General features: G+C 42.0%; 1 protein-coding gene across 1 annotated transcript in view; it reads right to left on the bottom strand.

The window, feature by feature from the left end:
• SCGN (secretagogin, EF-hand calcium binding protein) overlaps positions 1-23117 on the bottom strand; it is a 37293-nt gene extending 14176 nt beyond the window's left edge. Inside the window, exons 1-6 of the mRNA XM_060110882.1 lie at positions 23036-23117; positions 22051-22121; positions 17885-17977; positions 14685-14774; positions 10303-10359; positions 9923-10000 (exon numbers count right to left, since the gene is read on the bottom strand). Coding sequence (XP_059966865.1) covers positions 9923-10000; positions 10303-10359; positions 14685-14774; positions 17885-17977; positions 22051-22121; positions 23036-23117 — 471 coding nt within the window. The remainder of the gene's footprint in view (positions 1-9922; positions 10001-10302; positions 10360-14684; positions 14775-17884; positions 17978-22050; positions 22122-23035) is intronic.
• Positions 23118-24344: the final 1227 nt, after the last annotated feature.

Genomic DNA, 24344 nt, shown 5'->3' with positions numbered 1-24344 from the left:
AATCAGCTATACATATACATATATCCCCATATCTCCTCCCTCTTGCGTAGATCAAAGTTTTAAACAAGATATAAGAGGTTCGTTCTTAGAAAGCTAGATTATCATGAGTTTTAAGCAAATAGTAGCTCAGCTTTAAAGACATGGGCCCATCTTCATTGATGTGCAAACTTACACAGCAAGTGTAAGGGGGAAAGCCCTTTGCTCAAAATTGGCTCAAGGAAGAACTGAACACTAATGTGTAAATTATGCTTCTGCCCATCAGAAAATTGGTTATGTGGTTCACTTAAGAATCAGAATCAGAAAAAAAAATCACTTGCTTAATTTTACTACCCCTGTGTGTGTACACATGGGGGTGATTAATACACATATTCCCCTGTGTCTACTCTTCTAGTTGACTGGGACATCTTTGACTACAAGAAATATGCATAACAAGGGAAGCTTGAGACATGCCTATTGCACCACACCAGGAATCAGACCTCTTGTCACATTAGTAAAGTCATATGATCTCTTTGCGTGCAGCTTCTTCAGCTATAACTGTGCCCATGATTTTAACTTTCCTTATCAGAAGAGCCCTATTTTCAAATGAAATTCTGCATGGTGCTTGAATGTATAAAGCAAAGAAATGGAGCTGTACAAGTAGTGGGTGGAAGTGGGCTGGAGCTTCGTCCTCTAGGTTCCCTCTCAATCCTGAAGTGTTGCCTCTGAACCCAAGGGTTTCTTGGAACCCAACAGTCCAATAACCACTGATCGAATTAGGGCCCAGAGTGCATCCAGCTCTGAAAATTAATGATTTCATGACTTTGTCAAAGCAGTTGAAGGGGAGTAAGATTGATGCTGAGCACATTTCCTGGTAAAGTCAGCAAACAGAGTCCTTCAGAGCAGGTTCCAGTGTGGCTAATGGGAGGACTGAGTTCTTGGGAAGACTGGGTTCTTAGGTATCCCGGGACCTCAGTGGCACCAGCCCTTGCACTTCACCCCTGAGTAATTGATGGTCAGCATCTCCTCACAGGATGCTATATGAGTACTGAACGGTGGTGTTCAGAACACCCAAATTACACGCACCACAGCACTGTTTCTTATGCAGGTTCACTGCAACCGCCACGAGGGTATCTTCCACCAGAAGCCATCAGTAGAGTAGTAACTGGTTGCTAATCCAGGTATATGAATTTACAAGGATCTTCTTCCTCCCAAAACTTGATTATGAAAAAGAAAAAGCCTCAGAAGATGACTGGTTTCTAAGAGGGAGGGAAGAGTAGGCTCCTAATAGTTCATGATCTCAGTAACTGAGGAAGTTGTTTGTAAACAGGTCCGTACTAACTCACGGAAGTTACTAACGACCTTGGATGAATTTTGAATGTTTGGCAATTTGGGGTGGGGGATGGGGGTGGGTATAATGGCTTCTTAATTTTTAAAACTCTAATAGTGACCATTTGTGGAGCAGCCAAAACTTTGTATGTTATTTCATTTAATCATCACCACATTCTCAGAAAGTAAGAAATAGCTGCATGCCACACATGCAAGAAACTGGAATGTAGAAAGATTGATTTGTCTAAGAAAGTAGCAAGATTTGAATCTAAGCATATATGTCACCAGAGCTCTAGACCTCTTCCCATAAACCAGGCTCTTAGCTTTAGAGTCTGGGTAGCTTATGGTTAATGTAGTTTGCTTCACGGTTGGTTATGAAATAAAACATCTGGTGCTATAGATTATGCCAGAGATGTGGTGTTTACCTTTTCTAATTGCCCTTCTTTCCCTGGGAAAGCAGAAAAAGATTCTATTTATGTGAGTTTCCCTCTAACCTTAGTGGTCATGTGCTCATGGCACAGGTCCCTCCTGGAGGGCTATGGTGATTCACGGTGCTGGCAGTGGGGACAAGATTCCATTCTGAAGGGCTGATTGTTGAAAGGTTGTGAAGGGCCCTTAACCACTGTTCTCACTTCTGCCACTGCCTTTTCCAAGATTGAACATCCACACATTTTTGAGTACTAAGTACATGAAAGGTTCTATAAAGTCTCCTGGAAATGGAACACAATGACTTACTGACAAACTCCGTAAAATTCTGTAGACCCGTGGTTCCCCTCAAGAGACCCCTCAGAGACTATAGATCTACGCAGAATTCTCCTTAGATTGAATAATAGGTTTATCTTAATTTTTCGATTCCTTAAAGATGCCGTGGTGATTGTGAAATGCAAATTCATTTAAAACCATTACTGGGTTAATATCGGGTTGGCCAAAAAGTTCATTCAGGTTTTTCCATAACATCTTACAGAAAAACCTGAACGAACTTTTTGGCCAACCCAAATAGTAACTTCTTACCAGAAACAGTAGATCCAAAGTATGACTGTTGTCATGTGGTGGGAGAGGCAGTCCGTGCATTTTTTAAACAATTGCTCATTGATAATTTGAGATGCAGTGCAAGGTCAAAATTATGCAGATAGTTCAGCAGAGTGAAGAGTACAAAGTATAAGTCCTTCCTGTCCCTGTTGTAAAGGTAACTACCATTCACAGGACTGTGTATCCTTCCAGAAACTTTTTAAACATTTTAATATGTCCATCTTTATTTTTTTTGGCAAATAGGACCACATTCTATGTATTATTTTCCAACTTGCTTTTTTTCATTAAGCAGTATTCTTAGAAATCACTCCTTATCGGTTATCTTTTTTTTTTTTACTTAAAAAGAGTTCCTCATTCTTAAAAAGTCTGGAAATTCTTGCCATACACAAGCTCAAAAAGGATTTAGAGGGCCCACCCCCCATATTACTGAATCAACAATTGTATGTTGAATAATTACCATGTGTCCAACAACATGTGAGGCACTGTGAGAGATTCTCAAAAATCATTAAGGTGGTACAGGCTTTTAGGAGCTTACAATGTATTTGGAGGGGCAAAAATGAATATCTGAAATAAGATTCAACATTATCTCCATGACCACTGAGTCAAAGAAACAGAACAATGTGTTAAAATATTGAAGAACACTGAGAGAGGAGATGGGACTTCAGATAAATCTTGAAGGAGGAGCAACTTGAAAGGTATAGTTCACATTCACTGGGGTGAGGAAGATCACCAATGGAACAGGACTGTGGGGGAAGGTCAGAATGTCAGTTTTGGACATGCTAAGTTTGAGAGGCTTATTGGGCATCCAAGTGGAGACACACATCCAAGTATATGCAGGCAGCTCAGAGAAGTGCTCTGAGTCAGAGATATAAATTGGAGGCAGTCACCTTTAGTTAGTATTTAAAACCATCAGACTGGTTGAGATCAACGGTAGAGTGAGGGTGGACGGTAGAGTGAGGGTGGACGTGCAATAGAAGAGATTTCAAGACAGCCTGGTGGCGGAGGGGAGGATAAATTGGGAGATTGGGAGTGACATATAAACACTACTATATAAAAAATAGATAACTAATAAGAACCTACTGTATAGCACAGGGAACTCTACTCAATACTCTGTAATGGCCTATATGGGAAAAGAATCTAATAAAAGAGTGGATGTATGTATATGTACAACTGATTCACTTTGCTGTACACCTGAAACTAACACAGCATTGTAAATCAACTAGACTCCAATAAAAATTAAATTTAAAAAAAAAAGCACAGACATGTCTCAGATTGGCCTGGATCAGAGACCTAGGGGGAAGGAAGCAGCTAGGAAGTCAGGTGCTTTAATCCAGGCATGAAGGATAAGAGCTGGGACCAGGGTAGAGGATGGGGGTATTCTCTTTGCCTGCCACATTCTCAGATTTTAATTTATTGTTTTACAGTAGTTCAAGTTCCATGCTCTAATTAGGTACATGAGCTTAATATCTCCCACATGTATTAGCTTACATTTTACAAAGCTCAATATTACCAAATAATATTATATTCAGACAGCTAATCTTTCCCCCTGCCAGGTGTTGGCAGCATCTCTTAATTAGATTTCATAATTGGATTTTGTTAATAATTTCCTTCCTTGTACAGAACATTAATTACGAGTTTAGATGAGACAAGGTCTGCAGACCTCAACTTTTCTCTTCTGATTGGATGTTCTGCCTTGACTTGTTGATTGTTACATTTCAGACAGCTTTCAAGTGTGCCAATCCTTATTTGGGTCAATTTGAATTCATTAGTAGGTTACATCTCTTAAGTAAAGTATTTGATGCTAAACCTCAGAACCAAATCTTTAATGCAGTGTTGCTGTGACTGTGTCCATTGCTCATTAAAAAGCCATTAAAGCAGCAGTAAAGTGATTTCACACTTGGTGTACCACTTAGAGCTCAGATCCTAGAAGCTTTTTTTCAGAACGTTGAGTTTCTAAAACTCAGTATACCCAAAAGTCTCTAAGGAAATGTAAAGAGTCTTTTAAAAAATAACAAAACTGTAGTCCAGTTCCCATATCTGTTCATTGGAAAAGTAGAAGTCGCCTTTACAGTTTAAGAAAGAAAAATGAAATAGATGGGCCAAAATCTCATTAAACTCATCTAGTCTTCAGGGAAAACTCAGATCCTTGGGTGGAAACTCTTTCACTAGATTCCTCAACACTTACCTATCACCCCAGCACATAAAGAACCAGTGAGGGGCTACCTGGAGTTTAATTGATCATGGGCCTTCATGGGACAATTTAGAGCAAAAATGAATACTTAACTGCAGCACACATGAGCAGAAGACCCCCAGGGTTTTAGCAATGAAACAGACACATGTAACAGGAGAAACAGGACAGTCTTGGTCAACTGTCATTTCTCAACCTCTAGATACTCAAAAGTTGGCTAAGACCACTCAGATTCCCCTCAGCTACTTCACAGGACTCTAAGCTTCTGGATCCAAGCTCAAAGCCATCAAAGGTGTGTACATTGCCATTTCTTTTTTCATTTCATAGGTTTTCTTCAGCTCAGGGCATTCCATTGTAAGAGATGCCAGCCTGAGGTTTCTTAAATGTAAACCGTAGAGCTGTGAAGAAAAGCGCTCTGGGCAACTAGGGCTGCGGGGCTGATGCGTGATGTGCAGAATCTCTTTTCAGCACAGTACTGACTTTCTAAGCAGTCTACACTTCTCCTCCCTGCCTTCTCCTGCCCCTTATAATGGGATGTTTGACTGAGGTGACCCCTGGGGCTTTATGCAGCCACAATTCACTCTTCTTCTCTTTCTCCCTTCCCCAGTTTAATCAGTGTTCCTCTTTTCTCCAGAACAATTTTGTTGAACCCTTTCTTGTTTCTTTCATTAATTTGTGTCCTTTTTGGTGTTTAAGAAGTTGTCAATTCTTAGAAGTATTTAGGGACTTCATGAGGAGAAAAATCTATTTTTCTGGGTAATAAATTCTGTTGTGGCTGTCAGAGCTCCTGTATTATCTTATCTTTAAAAATACTAAGAGAATCCTAATCTCCTAACATGGCTTTGTCCTCACCTTGCTCTTCACTTTATTCATAGGCATTTGTATCTCTTCTTGATTTCTCATAGAGCTCAGCCCTCCCTCGTTTGAAAGTTTTCATTTTAATAATTTGACATTTAGACTTTCAGAGGTGAATGTTATGGTTTGAATACAGTTTAAAGATGGATTTGGGTCTGAATGTCCACTCTGTCCTTATCTCTGACCTGTAATCCTCAGTTTTTTCATTTACAAAATAGGGGTTTAAAAATACTTATTTCATAAGGTTCATGTGAGAATCATAAGATGTTTGAAAAGTGCTTCACACAGGGCCCAGCACAGAAGGAACTCTCAATTATTAGGATTAAAATATTTAATACTAGAACAAACACTGGCTATGTTTCAATGAAAATAAAGTACTGTGTGTACTCTGTTAAGAAGACATCTTTAAAAAAATTTAACTTTAATTCTTTTCACCTACTTTTTTAAACTGAAGTATAGTTGATTTACAATGTTTCAGGTATACAGCAAAGTGATTCAGTTACACATATATGTGTGTGTGTATATATATATTTTTCAGATTCTTTCCCGTTACAGGTTATTACAAGATATTAAATATAGTTCCCTGTGCTATACAGTAGGTCCTTGTTGTTTATCTATTTTATATATAGCAGTGTGTATCTGTTAATCCCAATTCCTAATTTATCCCTCTCCTGGCATTTCCCCTTTGTCCACCTACCTTTTCTTGTCCTGCCTTTGCTGAAGCTCTAGAATTGCTGCTTCATTGCGGTCCATCTTATTTTTTTTAAAATCCAGAAAACTTTTCAAGAATCTTTTAATTGGATCTCAAGGTGAAATTGCTGTATTTAAGGGCTGAAGGGAAAATTGAACTCAATTCCTACCTCAATTCGATACTGTAGGGCAGTGATACACACAGTGGGGATGAAAGGGAGGGACCAGAGGGAATGTTTGCTCCCTTTCCCGTTCTTACCAAATCTCCTCCCAGTTGGAAGACTCCATAAGGTCAGAGGCCGTATCTTCCTTGGTAGGTTCTCCCTAAATATTTGTTGAAGGAATGAACCCATATCTTTGTATGAACTAGTTTACCAGAGCACATTCTAACCTGAGAGAGCAGCATTAAGAGAGTGGGGGTTTAGTGAGGGAGGGGATATTCTCGGTCACTTTGAGACCCTACCTCTCAGCCCAGAAAAACCATCTCAGGCCCAACTTAAGAAAAGGATCAGAGTGACGTGACTTGCGAATCCGCAGGGGCATATACGAGGCTCGCCCTGCTCTGACTGTCCCTTCTCGATTTGCTCTGCTTTGTCTCCATGCCTCCAGCTCTAGCCCTCACTCCTGTCCCTCCTACCTCCCGTCGTCAGCGCGGGGCTCCCATCTCCTGGTCTGTCTCTGTCCCCTGGGCTCAGCACGGCTCCTACCCACTGCCTGGTTGGGATCCTTCTGGGTGACTCTTTGTGATGAAGGACCCCAGTGAGAGACATAAGGAGGGAGCTCAGCACTTCCAGGCTCCCTTTCTGGTTCTGCCCTGGAGGGTCTGGTTTTAAACAAGGAAAGAGAAAAAGGAGAGTTTCGGAACATGAAGCACTGCTTGAGGAAAGCTGGGTCTGTGCAAAATGCTGCGACGTGCAATATGCAGGATGCGAGGCACCTCAAGAGGGATAAGAGTCATGACGGAGCTGGAGGGTCCCAAGGAGCACTGACAAGGGAGGCAGGAGGGTCCCAAGGAGCACAGACAAGGGAGGCAGGAGGGTCCCAAGGAGCACAGACAAGGGAGGCAGGAGGGTCCCAAGGGCACATTTTACTCATATTGTTAGGGTTTATTCATAGCTGTTTATGAGGTAATAACTGGAAATTCAGTTCAGACAATTTGCATTAAGTAGCCCACTGTGTGCCAGGCTCCGTGGGAGGGCTGAGAACACAAAGATAAGATGCCACCTTGCCCTTGAGGAATCACAGCCTAGTGGAGTACAAGATCCATAAACAGTGGCAGTGTCATCCTTGACTCCCAGCTGCTTCATCAGGAAATCCTACTCATTCCGTCTTCAGACAGATCTAGTTCTCATCTCTTCTGCTACCCGACCCTGGTCCAAGCTGCCATCCTCTCTCACCTGAATAGAGCAATGGCCTCTTAACAGGTCTTCCTGATTCCCTCCTTGCCCATTTCGGGCTCTTCTCAACACAGCAGCCAGATCATGGCATCCTCTGCTTCAAATCCTCCAGTGGCTCTCCATCTCCCTCCAACTAAAACCCCAAGTTCTCACAATGGCCCCAAAAGCCCAACCTGGTCTGGCCTACATCTCATCCTTGCTTAGTCTGCTCCACCCACACTGGTCTCTTCCTGTTCCTGGAAATCCCAGGCACACGCCTGACCCAGGGACTCTGCTTGCTGCACCTTTGGTCCTTTCTCATGTTGCATCTTCTTGAAGGGCCTCCCCTGACCACCCTATTGAAAATTACACCTCCCCAAGCTCCCATCCTAGCTGCCCTGTTCGCACTGCCTGGTCTACTTTTCAATTTTTTCCATAACACTATTACCCTCTATCATGCAATGTAATTTATTAGTTACTGTGTTTATTGTTAGTGTCAGTCTCTCCTTTGTCTATTTCACTCACTGCTGAATCCTTGATGACTAGAATAGTGCCTGAGGCATAGCAGATATTTAAGGAATATTTGTGGAATGGATGACTATGATGTTAAGACAGTGAAATACACAAGATACTATAGGGGCACAGAGGAGAGGCACTTGGATCCACTATAGAAGAAGGTTATGGAAGATCTTCTAGGGCAAGATGATGTCTAACTAAATCTTGAAGGATGAGCAAGAACCAGGTGGAGAAAAGTAAGGAAAAAATAGCCAAGCTATGTTAAAAAGTCAGAAAGCAGTGGCTTAGTATTCTAGTTGGAGGTGGAGGGAAGCCCCTCAGAGTCAAAGGTATTCAAAGAAATACTGGAAACATGCTGGAGATTCTAAATGCAAACATTTCATTGTGTAGGGCCAGTTTTATACATTAATAAAATCAAGATAACAACAGCCAGTGCTAACATTGTTAAATCAATGTTGAAAAAAATGCCCAACGGGAAGAATAATCTCCTTGTTATTCTCTCCCCCAGGCAGTTTCAGTCTAATTTCCTTTTTCAGATTATTCATTCTATTAGAGGGTTTCACTGGAATTTAGGTCAAAAGGAAACTAGAGATATCCCTGTAGCTGGGAACCTGCTTCCTGCTTCTCAGGGATTTCCCACGTCACTCTTTAGTGCTAAGTACCTGTTTACTCAGGATTTCAAACAGCAGTTTTGCATGCTATTACAACAAGTCAACATAGTAGAAAGCCAGATAATTTCCTTGATTGAGATCCTGGCCTGGGGTGTGACTCTGTCCTTGGCATCAGCTTTGCTCCTGTCCAGGCCATTTACAAGGTATCATGGTCAAGAGCACATTCTTCCTTCCCGGGGCTGATGCCCTTGGCTGGAAGCAGCATTCGGAGTAGTCAGAGTACAGAGTGAGAGCCAGGAAGATGCAGGGTTGAAAGCCAGGAGAGCCCAACTTCCAGTTTAACTGGTGCCTTAGGCTAGGCAACTTAACACTTCCCAGTTAATCTGATTATTAGTCTAGGGATTCAACTTGGTGGTGACTTAGTCACTTACCCTTTCCAAGCCTCAATCATCAGATATACAAAGTAGCAGGAACAATGCCAGTGCTATAAAGGAGTTGTTAGAATTAATACAGTATTCGGAAACATCAATTAAAGGCCTAAATAGATGAACCTAGTGGTACACATTTTAACAGGGATCCATAAAACTCTTCTCAGTGATATGCTTCCGTGGCTGTTCACCAGCAGGTTCAGTAAGATGCGTCTACTCAAGAACTCTTTCTATAATAAGTGTAGCAATTGCACAAGTAATTGAACCTTTACCAGCAATTTCCTTGCTTGTTAATTAAGAAACCTACAGAGTTTGATTGGAATGAAGCACACATCTGGGGATGGGAAGGGGCTCGGGGGGAGATAAATGGTAGAGAAGCCAGAGCCAATTCAATACAGATTGTTGATTAGCACTGGGAGAAAAGCATCAAGTTAGGAACTGAAACAGAATGTGAGGATGAGTTCACCAAAGGCAGCTTCTCCTACTTCACCATTTTCCAGGGAGCTTTGACGCTGAAATAGTCCTGGGGTCATATGATGGCATGAGGGGCAAGTGAGATAATGACAATAGGAACCACAACAGCCACTACAGGAAGAGCAAACATGTACTGAACACGTATTATTTCCTTGATGCTCTGCAAAGTGCGTCATATGCATCCACTCACTTGCCCTCGCAGTAACTAGATACTATTAATCTCCACTTTTCAGATGAAGTAAATAAAGTTGAGAGGCTGGACAGTTTCTCAAGGCCATGGCTAAAGATGGCAGAGGTGGGACACACATCTCCCATCTACCTGATTCCCAATTGCTCTAAATCAACTTGCTAAATGAGTAGAATCATCCACTGTAGCAGACAATGTTTCTGGGCCCTGGGGAGGCAGCAGAGAAGCTGTCCTCATGGAGATCGCGTTGCTCAGTTACTCACCATGGTGCCAGTATATTCTTCCAGCTTAGCCTCAGAAATGGCCTTTCTGTGGTGGTGGAAGAGGTCTCGGAGGAAGTTCTGTGACATCAAGAGAAGAGCTGCATTTTATCTAGTGAGCAAATAAACCTAAAAATCTCAAGAGGCTGTATTTTAAGAATTGTGGTTCGTTTGTTTTAGGAAGGAACTGAAATGCTTTTAGCAAGCAATAAATCCAACATACAGTTTTAAACCTTCTAAACATGAATCAGTTTTTTTAAGTAACAAATTCATATCCATGTTTCTTGGAAACACAGAAATCAAGCTCATGATACACATATATCAAATTCCCAGTGATGAGCAAACCAACCCTTCACCCAGACACAGCTCCTGGCAACACTTACACAAAGCTCAGCAGCTGATATAAACCCACTGCTGTCAGCATCATATTTGCGCCAAATCTGAAATACACAAAAGCCATTAATCCGTTTACCCTCAAATAATTTGGGGTCAACTTATGCTGCTGTCTACTATGGTTCAGCATCTGATAATAGTACTTAACTGGGTGCGACTAAGACTTGGCATGGAGAATTTTAGGCTTTCTTTGGTGACAGCTATTGTTTAGGCAGAACTCACTAGAAATGACTCACTGCATTCACTTAGAGCCACTTAGGAGGACCACAGTGCACTCACTGAAAGGGAGCTATGGAAAGTTCAAAATGGAAAGATATCAAGGGATGGCCTTCAGTGGGAGGCAATATGGCAAACTAAGAAATCTTCTTTGCACTAAATTCCTAAAAATGCAGAGTACTCTAAAAAACAACTCTTTAAATTCATAGGTCAGCTGGGAAGAAAGTGAGGGGACTTCTAAGAGGTCTGACATGATAGGAAAGCACAAAATGTATGACAGAAACCAAGGTCTATCCCAGGTACATCGACTGATCTCTGATAACTTAGCCTGTAGCTTTATCAGGAAACTGCACACAAGGTAGACAGGAGACAAACCCTGGGGCCACCCAAGGTGGGAAGTCAAACTGAGGCACCTACATAAGACTAAAACCCCAAACAGCAATAACCTTAATGCAAAGGTGAACTTCCCTAAAATAAATTGCAGGGCAGAAAGGGCCCCTAAGGAATCTTGCCTTTGTGGTCTTGGCTCCAGGTAAAGGGAATAAAACATCTCTGATACTTCCCAGTAGCAAGCCAACCCTTTCATTGGTTTAAGGACAGCAATCATGGGACTTCCCTGGCAGTCCAGTGGTTAAGACTCTGCGCTTCCAATGCAGGTGGCTCGGGTTTGATATGTGGTCAGGGAACTAAGATCCCACATGCTGTGCAGTGTGGCCAAAAAACCCCACAAAAAACAGCATTCATCCAGCTGAAGATACAGTTACTTAAACTGGAAGACAGAACAGCTGAATATTTTTAAGGAAACATTGAACTGCTTTCTTTAGTAAATGGTGTGATTTTGACCAGCTCTGATTTTTCCACATCCAAGCCTCACAAGTTAACAAGTTCCCTAACTCCCGTACAGAATGAAAAAGTAGCATTAAGTATTTTTTTAATTGACAGATGTTTCATTGATGTGGAATGGGTTACCTGAGTCATCAACAGCAGGGACCTTAATTCTAGATCACAACTAGGGTCCTGCCTGAATATCCTGCAGGGATAGTAGGAGATGGTGATATTTAGTGAGAAGTGTTCAGAAACATTGCCCCTTTCAGTCCCTGTCACCAACGTTTCTGCCTGAATCTAACCAGGCTTAGAAAATCAACTGGTTAAATGTGATTTATATCCTAACTTTAATGGTGTGACTATACCAGAACTAAGAATGAGAATTTCAAATAACAAAAACATTTTTACCTGCTTTTTTATGCTGTTCTCCAAACATTTTCCATCTAAATTATCTTACAGTTTTACTGCAACTGAGCTATTGGTGGGCCAAAGATCTTTATGTGAGTACTATATATGCCTGTCTTTAAAGAATGAAAGCAAAATAAAGAGGTTTCCAGGCAAACAAAAACAGAATTTATTACCAACAGACTCTTGGTAAAGGATATACTCCAGGAAGGAAGAACACAAAGGAGGAAAATCTAAGATGAAGAAGGAATGATGTACAAACACAATGGGAAACATGTGGGCAAATGGAAACATATCTTGTTAGTGTAAAGTTTGTGGGATTAAAGAAAACAAGATAGAACTAATATTCTGGACAATAATGGCAAGTGAGCTGATAGTTAAAGTGTCTTAAGGTCCTGTAGTTCAGGGGGAATATAAAGACATTAGGTAGGTTTTCTTAAAATATATAGGAGAGTACATAGGTTATAACAAATTTAATTTTAAAAAAAGGAATTCAAGAATCCAACATGTTTTTTTTAATCGGGTAGAGAAAGCACTTCTTTACAGAAGAAACTGACAAACTAGAAGGGAGGGAGGAAAAGTGGAGAAAGTTTTTTTTTTTTTTTTTAAAGATGGAAATGGCATTATGGAACCTTTCTTTTTCCCATTTCTCAAGATTATTCAAGCCTACACAGGCATAACAATTTAATACTTTCTGCTGATTATAAAAGCAAATCATATTTATTTAAGAAATTACTGAAATGAAAAACACTACAATCTTCTGAAATTCCTACCCCAAGATAGTCACTTGTCATTTCTATGTGTTTCCTTTTCATTGTGTTTCTATTATATATGTGACAAAATGAAGGGGAAGTCATATGGCCTACACACTTGGGTAGTCTATTATTTTCATTTAAAATTTTCTGTGAGCATTCTTAAACACAACTAAAATTATTTTGAAAATGCCATTTAAAATAATCTGTAAATAATAGAATAATGATTCTACACAATTGGAAAATACAGAAGTACAGAGAACATAAAGATTATCCAAAATCTTACCCCTAAAAAAACCCAATATTTATCTACTGTGTATTTACCCGTTGTCTTACTTACGTGGGTGTTAGGGTAAATAATTTTTAAGCAAAGTTAAGATCATAACACATATACAATTTTGTTTCTTAACACCATAATGCATTTCCTTCTTGTCATTAGATAGTCTTTGAAAACTTGATTTTCAGTGATGCATAAAGTTCCACCATGGGGTTTTCCTCTCATGAATCTCCAGGGCCTAGAACAGTTTCTGGCATACTGCAGGGGCACATAAGTATTTGTGGAATGAATGAATTGTATGAATGTATCATAATTTACCTAATTTTTCTTTCATTGTTAAGCATTGATGTTATTTTCAGTTTTTATACTAAGTAACAGAAATATTTAATGTACTTCATTGTGTAGAAAACTTGTCTGCATCTCTGATTATATCCTTAACATAGATGCTTGGAGAAGTAGAATTATTGAGTCAAAAGGTAAAGGTTTTTTTTGGTTTTTTTCTTGATTTTTTGCGGTACACGGGCCTCTCACTGTTGTGGCCTCTCCCGTCGCGGAGCACAGGCTCTGGACGCGCAGGCTCAGCAGCCATGGCTCACGGGCCCAGCCGCTCTGCGGCATGTGGGATCTTCCCGGACCGGGGCACGAACCCGTGTCCCCTGCATCAGCAGGTGGACTCTCAACCACTGCGCCACCAGGGAAGCCCAAAGGGTAAAGACTTTTTAAAATTAACTCTGGATTATGAAATTTTAAAGAATCCTGATGACATTTTTGCAAAATCGCTTTCCATAAAATTATCCCAGTGTGCGTGCCTACCAGGAGAGCATGAGCAGCAGTCTCAGTGCTTGCTTGCCAGTGCTGTATCTTTTTATTGATCCTCTTAAAATCTTTACCACTTTGGAAAAGTTAGTTGTTTCTAATTTGCATTTCTTTGGTTACTGTTATATATCAATTGTCTATTCATATTTCTTCTGTGAATTGTCTATGCAAGTGCTTGCTCCATTTCTCATAACTTCCACTTGGCCAGAAGATAAATAAAGTAGTGCACAAGGGTGCTAAGTTATTATCTCCTAAGTGGGGACCTGGTAAGTCTTTCAGGAATGAGGTCCTGGGTGCAGGAGCTGTCTTGAATCTGCCACTCTGGCCTTGAAGACACCCTGCTCTGCCTTCCCTGGTCTTTTTTCACCCACAGACAGTAACACCTAGAGGCTGAAAGAGGAGATAAGAGGAGCCATTGATTCTGCCTTTTGTTTTTATTCTGGCACAATGATTGCAAAGAGATGCCTGCTGGCTGGATCAGCCCTCTAATAAGTTATATTTTGACCATACTGTGCCTTCAAAACTAGAATTAGTTGCCAACATTTAAAAATAAGTAGTTTCGGGCTTCCATGGTGGCGCAGTGGTTGAGAGTCCGCCTGCCGATGCAGGGGACACGGGTTCGTGCCCCTGTCCGGGAAGATCCCACATGCCGCGGAGCGGCTGGGCCCGTGAGCCATGGCCGCTGAGCCTGCACGTCCGGAGCCTGTGCTCCGCAATGGGAGAGGCCACAACAGTGAGAGGCCTGCGTACCTGGGCTCTTGATGGGCATGTGCTATCCAGGCTCCACGGCCCCCACCCTACCCTCCCATTACATGCCTCAGGTACCTGCCAGGCCCCTCATCTAAGCCTTCCTCTAGCCCAGGGTAAGGAGTTTGTCACCTCAGGGGCAGCCCGGGTCAGCACACTGAGAGAGCACATTGGGGCTTGGGGCCAAAGTCCAGGCTCGACACAAGGGCTTCTTTGCTTGGTCTTATCCTCTGTGGGCAGCTCTCCCTTGGGGACCGGGCAGGAGTGGTGGCAGCCACAGCAGGTGGCTGGAATCCTGGCCTCACCCTCCATAGAGACACAACCAAACGCTTACCCGCATAAACTCCACACTGCTATCCAAGGGGGTTTCCCGGCGAAAGAGCAGAAGAAAGTTTTCATCCTCGGACAAGAACATGCAGGCAAGCTAAAGGAAAAGGGAGAAATAGCAGCTGGTGACACTGGCCAGTGCTACGTGGGTAAAAGGCATCAAGGAACTTGTTACAGGGCAGAAGGGCTTGGATCTCTCAGGGTGGAGAGCCCAACACATAGTTCCGTGCCCTTGATTGTCATTTTGGATTCATTGATTCTTTCAAGAAGTATTGCACCCTTCTAGGTATGAAACACTATGAGTCTTCCATGAGCTTACAATCCAAAATAATAATAATCTTTATTATTATTTAATAATAAATGTGTTAGTGCTTAAAATGTTCCAGACCTCATTCTGAGAGGCTCCAATTTTATATTAACAACTCTATAATTATAGTAGAGAAGAAAAATACCCAATAATTTTTATATGTGCCATGAATTGTTCTAAATGCTTATATATGCTAACTCATTTAATCCTAACAACCTATAGGGTGCATAACACATCATCATTATTATTAGTTAAGGAAACTGGGCTACACAGAGGTAAGGAACTTGCCATCATTATGTAGTTAGTAAGTGGTGGAGTCAGGACTTCAACTAAGCTCACACTTTTAACCCCTATGCTGTGCTGGTGAGATGCTGTGTATACAGATCACTTCGGTGCCGTACACAAAATCAGGAATGATTGCTGTCTGGCTTGATTCTTGAGTTGGCTATGGTTTATATTCTTTTATATTATTAGCATCTATTTGATACTTTAAAAGTTGGTTCACTTGTGGTAAATTTAACCATCCAGCTGTCTATATGAGCACCAGTTCTACTGATTGACTTCCCTTGCTCCCATGAACAAAGGTAACATGTTCTTCCCCTATGTGATGGTAACACTTGTTTCAGCTCATAGGCATGTTTGGCTGGGTTCTTTGCCAAACCTATGGTATTTCAGTGTATACTGTCTTCTTTCTGAATTGTCCCCCATAAACAATGGCCATTTCTTCTATAACCATAGTTCTCCCAGCATCTTGTTCAGTGCTACAGAGGAAGTCCAGAGCAAATGCTTCTGCTAGGTTGTAGGAATGCTTAGCCCACACTCCCATTCATATTCTCTAGTTGGATGTAGGTCAGCTCAAGGGCACACTGTGTTCATAACAGCTGTCATATATTGGATACCTACTACATGGCAGGCACCGGCAATGTACTTTTCATTTATCATCTCATTAAATTCTCATACCAATCCTTCAGGTAAATATAAGTATTGTCATTTTAATACTAATGGAAGGCAGCGCAGTGCAGTATGTGGTTGGCTTTAGTGTGGATCCAAATTCCTTCTCTGTATTCACCTATTATTTGATCTTGGACAATTTAATTGATACCTCTGTGCCTCAATTTCCTCATTTGTAAAACAGAGATAATAATATTTATATCCTGGTGCTTATGTGAAGAATAAAAGTCAGGTGAGGCAATATTTATAAACTGTTTAGCAAAGTCCCTGGTACCTATTAAAAATTTAGTCAGTGGTAACTGCTCTGTGGATGAAGATGATGAACTTGAGGCTCAGAGAGATGAAGTCATTTGGCCAAGGTTTCATATTTCACCTGTTGACTTTGTGTTTTTCCTACCCACCACACAAGGTGAGCTGAGAACTGCTCTTCAGGACTAAGTGTGTTTTCGCATGGGGTGACACAGGCTAAGAAACCAAATTAAAATGTAATTCACCAGCCCTAAGTCTTCAGAACGCACTCTGTCTTCAGTTTGACTAGGGTGGCACAGAGGAGCCCTGGACAAATCAAGTACACAGATCATCCCCAAGCTTCACTTTGGCTCTTAGAAGTGACTCCTTTCCCATTTTGTTTTGTGCTAATATATCTAAAATGTGTGCAGGTGAGCTGATTTTATGTCACAAGTACCTGTAATTGGAGTTAGCGAAATGGCCAGTGGTATAGCAGGAGACAGTAGGAGAGACCTTGCTACTCTTTACACTCACAGACTCACGAGGTTTTAAGGGGACCAAAGCAGTCCTATACCATCAGCTTCTCTACAAACAACATCAGTTATGCTCATTGGCAGGACTCCATGACAGAATGGAGTCCATGACAGAATCAGCCTTTTAGTGAAAACTTTGGAAGCAGCTACACTCATAAATCTGGAGTTTAGCTTAGTAGTTTTCTGAAAAGGCAGCCTCCTGGTGTGAACATGTCTATTTTTTATAAGAAGACATAATCTTGCCTTATTATCATAACTTTCTGAAGAAAAATTACTCTTTTCACCAACAATATTGACTAAGGACAGCATTAAGAGACTAGCTCTTCAGATTTCAGGTAATATGTCTAGCAGGCAGTTTTGTCTATGAAATAAATATCTTACTTTCATAGCAGCTCATTTTTATGTATGGATTTATAACTCTATAGAATAAACCTGTATAGATTCATACCTGTAAGTGGGTTACAACTTAATCCAGTGCCACTTATTGGCCATAGGATGCTAGGAAAGTAACTTAGCTTCCTCATCAGTAAAATAGAGATAATGTTCCATGCCCATTTTCTATAGCTACTGTGGGGATAAAGTAACATAATATGTGGGGATAAAGTAACATAATATGTGTGGAAATCCTTTCTAGACTGTAAACCTTTTTGTAACTGGAAGGAAAAATTATCAGGTTAAAGATAGACTGTGCCTGTCAGTGCATGCCTAACACAGTTCCTTGCTTTAGTAGGTATTTAATAAGTGTGGGTTGAGTTGAAGTAGAGGCGGCTGCTTTCTGTTTTGTTTTTAATGATGTTCACGGACAGATCTTTCCAACCTCCATTGGGAACTGATTCTGAAGTTTAAACTCATTTATTGTCAGTACGTTTTCCCTTATGTCAAGGTTGAATTTGAACAGGACACTGTGGAAGGAGACAAATATTAGATCAAGTAACTGAAAAGCCTCCAGCATATCCATTCCCCAATTATAAGTATAAATATTGATCTAAATAAAATGATGGAAGCATCATATACTCCTTGTTATTAAGCTGATGAAAAAGGAAAAGTGAGTACTTCAGAAATGTTATGTAACCCAGCTGCCTTGCAGAGGGTTCTAATTTTCCAATCAAATGTAAAACTTTCATTATCCTTCAGAGAAAATTATAGCCCAAGAAGGTACAGTCAAGAAGTTACAGTCATAAAAGGTACCTCTTTCATCTGTATGCGACCGTCTTTAGAGACATTGTGGGCAGACGTAAATTGTTGTTTCATCTTCTGCACACTTTCTTCCATGACTGCATCCTACAGTGGGCCAGACAGAACCACGTGAAAGCCACTGAGATTCCAAAAATGTAGTTAGGATATCAAATATTCAGAGTATATAGCCTGATAATTATGTTAGTCTAACCTGGAAAGTAAGTTACTTAGCCACTGAAAGTGATCCCACCAATTTGCACGAGAGAGAGAGAGAGAGAGAGAGAGAGAGAGAGATTTCTTAAACAAATAACCACTAATCAGAATCCTAACTAGGTAAGACTTGTAGCTAGTGAGTTCCTAAAATATGAATGAAGAGAAGCTTAGAGACTAGACTGTTGATAGAATGAATTTGAACATCATTCTGTATTTGGTTGTGACAAAAGATTATATTGTAATGAACATATAAACTTTCTTCCCAAGAACTCAGAGGTTTTTTAAATTCTTTTCTATTTGAAAAGTCCAGCTCTTCTGGGTCCCCAGTTTGCTAGAGTTTATTCTTTTAATCTTGGTCTCACCAAGGAAAAGAATAATTAGGGGAAAATAATTAAAGAGGAAACCAAATAAATAATCATTGAACTACTGAAGACGTCACATATGCCTTCTTTGTACAACCTTTTCCACACATTAAATTGTTCTTCATCAGTGGACGGCAGGGTTATTACAAAGAAAGGTGACATGTATAATCAACAATGGAGAATGAATTTTGATGTAGGGGCTGAGAGGCACAGATACTCCTAAACAGTGCCGTATTCCTAGAATTCAGACTAGATCAGTTATACTAAATTTATTCTCCCTAATACTACTACACTATCCCTGCCAACCAGGTTTCCTCATTTGACACTCCACTAAGTATCGAGAAATTAGCCTCTTTAGTCTTGGCGCCATAGATTGTGTGGTTTGTTTGCTTGTATGAGTGTGTGTGTGCATCATACAGAAAAATCACAATGGAAATCACGCAAGAAAGTGGGTCTTCACTTTGAATGTCAGCTTGGCCTTCTACCTTTAGTTTGAAGGCACAGAAACTTGACTTCCGTCCTCTCAGACCTCTCACTCCAAAGTCCGTGATTATCCTTGGACCTAAAGCAAAAGAGTCTAGGCCTCCCTCTGTTGTAATTTCCCATCAGCACCAACCCTGCTCGCCTTGTCTGAGACTCTAGGCCCCAGCAGAGTATTTATCATCTCTGAAGCATTGAAACAGGCCCAGGATGTGCTACGATCTGTACGTGAAGAATGCATACACAGCCCCAGAAAGCAATGCTGTGCAACAGACTGGCTAGATCTGGACCTAGTTCAGAGGCCAGTTCTGAGTACTTGAAAAGACAAAAGGCGGAGATAAGAGGGGGGTGAGTAACAGAAACAGCAGCAAGAGCAGCCGATGGTTCCACTAAGTCAACCCCCTCAGAGGCTGCGAGGAAGAGGTAATTACAAGCAGGCTGGTTGCTCTCCAAGATTGACTAGCAGGCAGCTTGCTGTTAGAAATCTTCAGATTCCTTCCCCCAAGGTCTCTGTGACTCGCTAATCAGGGGAGGAAAGTAGAGCTATTCAGGCCTCTGATGAACTGCTTGTCACACTTAAACACCAGAGTGAGGGGCGGCCTGGTCATGGAGGCCCCCCTGCTGCTGCTTCTGTACTCAGTGGGGCATCACTGATTAAAAGTAGGTGTTACAAGTGGTGATTATCCTTCTGCTGAGAGGGACATAGCCTCTTGTTAAGGACATACTTAGGGCCTATTCATTTCTCAGCAGGAAAAAAAGGTCCAGAATTAGGAACAGTTTCCTTAATCATGGCTGTCCCGGTATCATGGAGCACCCATTGAAGGTTCCTGTAACTGTGTTCCCTGGGGTAAAGCCTCAGCATTTTGAAAGGAAACAATGGCAGATGACAGCATTTCTGATTAACAGTTTAAACAGCTCATCCCCTGGCTCCAAAACCTCTCTCCTTTGCCAAGTGCTGAGGACAGGTACCTGGGGCTACAGCCACAACTCAGCAGGACTGGCCTAATTATATTACAGTCCCCTGTCTGACAGGTAATCACTGGTCCTGGAGGGAACAGAGTGAAAGGAAATGCAGTGTGACTCAGGGTGCTTTTAAAATGCAAGAGCCCAGACAGACCCCCAAAGGTACTGAAATACCTAAGAGGTGGGACCTGGGGCTTTGCATGTTAACAAATACAGGTAATTCTTAAGCACACCAAAATTTTATTTTCACTGGCCTAAGGACTCTGCAGCCTTCCAACCCCTTTGCCTCTGGACTCAGGAATGCCTGCACTGAACACAGTTGCACAGCAGACTGGCGAGTCATTTGTTGTTTCCTTTCCTCCGAGGACCATGCCTGTCCATGTGTGAGAAGGTGAGGCCATGGGCCAGATCTGAGGGAGGGGTGATGATACGATCAGGCAAGCTACAGGAGATGGCATCCACCTTCTCCCTCACTGATGGGAACGATGCCTTTAAAATCAGCCCAAGCCCCGGAAGAAGGCAGCTCACAGTGTCCTCAGTCTAGAGCAGACCCCAGTGTTTGAGTAGCCCTACCCCTCATCCCATGACTGAAAATTAGACACTTTCAGTTTCAATAGTGACAGCGACTTTTCTCCTCCTTTTCTTTAAATCACTAAAGCAAGGAGCTTTCTGAAAAGGTGTGAAGTTCCAAGTCTCTGGGGTTTCGTTTTTTTGACCATCCAGTTTATTGCAAGACTTTGAATGGTTTTGCCTCCATCTTTTTGTTTTCCTCAAATACTCCTGTCCTGTTTGACAAAATGGCGTCAGACCCATGGGTTCTGGAATGACACGAGCCTTTGCATTTACAGTAGTAAGTGGCAGCAAAGCAGAGAAAGAGAGAGACAGAGAGATAAGGGAAGGAAAGAGAAAAGGAGAGGAGAGAAACTGATAAAAGAAAAGAAATGAAGGGGAAAGAGAGGAAAAGAGAGAGGAGCGACAATGAGAGAGCTTGAGAAACAGACTGAAGATAGAAAGCAGGAGAAACAAAGAGACAGGAGAGGGACAAAGACAGATGGAGAGACATGAGAAATAGAGCTGAGAGAGATGAGAGACAGAAGTCACAGAGAAAGTCAAGAGATGATGGGAGAGGGGAGCCATGAAACACAGAATGAGAAACGGAAATGGGCAGAAACATAAGAGAGAGATCAGAAGAGAGATGGAAAATGAGAGGCAGACGGGCTGTGAGCGAGAGAGGGAGACTACAAGTTCTGTGTGTGGCTGTTAGAGGCAGATGGCAGCCTCTCTTATTCTGAGCTGACTGCCCTTCCCCCAGAAACAGCATCCCCAGGCTGCTTGTTCTCCGTGCTGGGCTCCTACATGAAAGTGTGATGCACTCCAGTATTCTTCCGTGTAAACAACTATAGCTGAGGATAAGCCGTCGCCACAATTCGTTTTAAACGCTATTGTCTCCAGAGCTCTTCCTCTTACCATATATCCTCTGATGGAGTCTTTACCAGGTTATCCCAGCCCCAGGCTGGTGCGTCTCTGTGTGCATTTTTCCTCTGCTTTGGTACAGGGCTCATCAAAAGGTAATCTGCATCTCTCAAGGCCAGATTTACCATCAGGGAGGGATATGGACACTGGATGGATTGGTTTACATTTATACTTGGGCTCTGGGTATGTTTATTATTTTCTGGTTTGCCATTTCCTAAGAAATTTGTAACCTTTCTAACAAAATGAAAAATGATTTTGAATGGTTTGTTTGTTGTTTGCTATCCAAGTAATATCAAAGGCATTAAACACCCAGAGCCTCAAAAGCTCTTAACATCTTTTCCACCTTTCTGAACAAAGTGAGCTACCTTATCTCTAGGTTTAAATCCATTAGCAGAGACATAACCAAGGAGACCTTCAAAACAGGGTTGTTTGAATCTACAGTTAAAATCTCTGAGTGGATGACGAATGTCACACTAAAAGTCAGTGATCAGCATGTCAGATGCTACAGCTGAACCTCATAAAACCTACCTAAATCCCTCTGTGCTGCTAGGAGAGGGAGAAAAATTACATACAGGGAAGAAAAGAGGTCAGATGCAATTAATAGGTACAAATCAACATAAGACTTGGATGCTTTTTATAATTCACTAAGAGACACATAACTTAATGCTTAGTGGCACAAGTACTTACATCAGTACAAAATTTCGGCAACATGTGGTAAAAGAAAGCATCAAGCTCCTTCTCTTCTATGTAACCTTTTTCTAAATGCAAGAAGGTATCCATAAATAATAGTCACTTACACAGAATAACATGTGACATTTAGTATTTAACATTTAACATCTAAATTTGTTTTTAATCTCAAATTTATAAAATCCCCATGGACACTATCTATTGTAACTCTAATTAAGTGCCAGTATCTACCTCTAGATGACATAGATGTGAATAGCAAATACACATTTGAGAGTAAATGCTTTGTGCTGTGGTTTGTATAAATGTTGGGGAAAGGAAAGCTATTCATACATGAATTTTAATCCACAAATAAACATGAGTTTTAGAATAAACTCTAACTCAAGGATTTTGCAGTCTTGGAAAAATTTAAGAGATGTAAGTATTGAATCTTAGTTTGCAAGGTTAAAACACATGCTTTAGATATTTTCTTTATGTTTCTTTTTTAATAAAGACAAAGCAGATGTAAGTAGTTCTTTTCAAATAGTTTTTGGGGGAGTGAGGGTAATGTCTTTTTGAAAGCTGATAAAATTCACCTTCTCTTTGAGAGACTGGGGGTTACACAACAAAGTCATTGAGTAAAAATGAGCATTTGAGTAAAAATGTCATAGAGGGCTGACTTCAGATACCTGAGTGTCAGCCCACAAGCCTCTAATATATAAAATATTAGTCATTATATATACGGTATATCACTACACACACACACACACACACACACACACACACACAGAGGTTGGGGGCTGGGGACGGGGGTGTAATTTCAGGTCCCTCCTCCCACCCTGAACGTTCACAAGGTATCAAGAAGTGCAGCTCCAGTATACCAAACGTCTGTTAGGTATATTGCATTAACAGCGCTGGAAGACAACTTTTTCTGCAGGGAAAGACGTATGGGGAAGAGGGAACTCTAGGTCCTTTCAGCAAGGCTGTACAGGTGGCTTGTTTTACTCACCCTCCGAGTCAAAGCGCTGCCAGACCTGCCAGAAGCCAGCGGCGTCCAAGCGCCCCTGAGTCGGTTCGCGGGTGCTGTCCATGGTATTGACAGCGAAGCGCAGGCACCGGCCGGCAAGAAACACCTAGAGAACTTTGCTCAGAACTCCTTTACGGTGTCTTCTGACGCTCTCGCCTGCTTTTTTCGCCCTCTGATTTCCTTTGAGCACCAGTCTCAGGGGCGGGCACGGGGGCAGCTGGCGAGGCAGCTGCTGGCGCCTTAGCGTCGCTGTGCCGTCCCCAAGGCCCCACCGAGACTCTCAGGGAAACCAGCTGCTGGGAACCCGCCCTGCTCATGGCACGTCGTCCCTGACCCGCCCCGCGCGCTCTCTGTCCTGGGCACATCCAGCGGGGAGCTCTTGTCTGCGTCAGCGCTGTGGGGAAGTGGGGGAGAAAGGATCTGTCTCCGGGCGGTCATGCTTCACTCTCCTTGCCCTTTAACCTGTTTGTCAAACCCAGAGAAAGTATCCCCCTTATGTTTCACTCACCTTCCAAACGTGTGTCTCAAGGGGTTTTCTAGAGACAGCTCCCCCATTTAGAGGGTTGGAAGGGTGTCAGTGTTAGGATCCTTTGGCCTAATGATTTAGAAATGTCGTGTGTGGGGAGGGTGGGGGTGAGGAGGAGAGGGGTGATAGCGCTGGGGCGGGTAAGAGGTTACCGGTAAGCAAGGAGACGTCAGCAGGGCAGTTACTGAGCTCTTATGGTAGAGGGCATGCACGTTGCAGAGCTGTAATGCACTATAAGGACTTGCATCTAAATAGAGATTCTGCAGGGAACTGTGGTCTAAACCAGGCTATTAAGATGCTGAGGGAAGTTCATACTGTGCCACGCTCTTCCAGGAAAGGATCGTCTAGGGGGAGACATGGTGGCCGACTGCAGAGTTCTTAGGTAGAAGTTTAGATGGTTGTGTTTGGCTCTTCCAGGAAAGGATTGTCTAGGGGGAGACATGGTGGCCGACTGCAGAGTTCTTAGGTAGAAGTTTAGATGGTTGTGTTTGGCTCTTCCAGGAAAGGATTGTCTAGGGGGAGACATGGTGGCCGACTGCAGAGTTCTTAGGTAGAAGTTTAGATGGTTGTGTTTGGCTCCTCAGAACCACACTAAGACCAAAGGAAAAATCATTTGGAAGAACACAGAGCTCTTGTGATCAGAATTGTTCAAAACTTGACTGGATGTTTTGTGAAATAGTAAGCTGAGTGATACTGATGGCTTCTGACCATGTGCTTAGAACCTTTTGTTGAGGAATCTATAGAAGGAGCTTGGGCAATAGGAGA

This window comes from Mesoplodon densirostris, chromosome 10, assembly GCF_025265405.1.
Source record: "Mesoplodon densirostris isolate mMesDen1 chromosome 10, mMesDen1 primary haplotype, whole genome shotgun sequence".
Taxonomy (NCBI): Eukaryota; Metazoa; Chordata; class Mammalia; order Artiodactyla; family Ziphiidae; genus Mesoplodon; species Mesoplodon densirostris.
The sequence above is the reverse complement of the archived record's forward strand: the minus strand, read 5'-3'. Positions and strand labels throughout refer to the sequence as shown.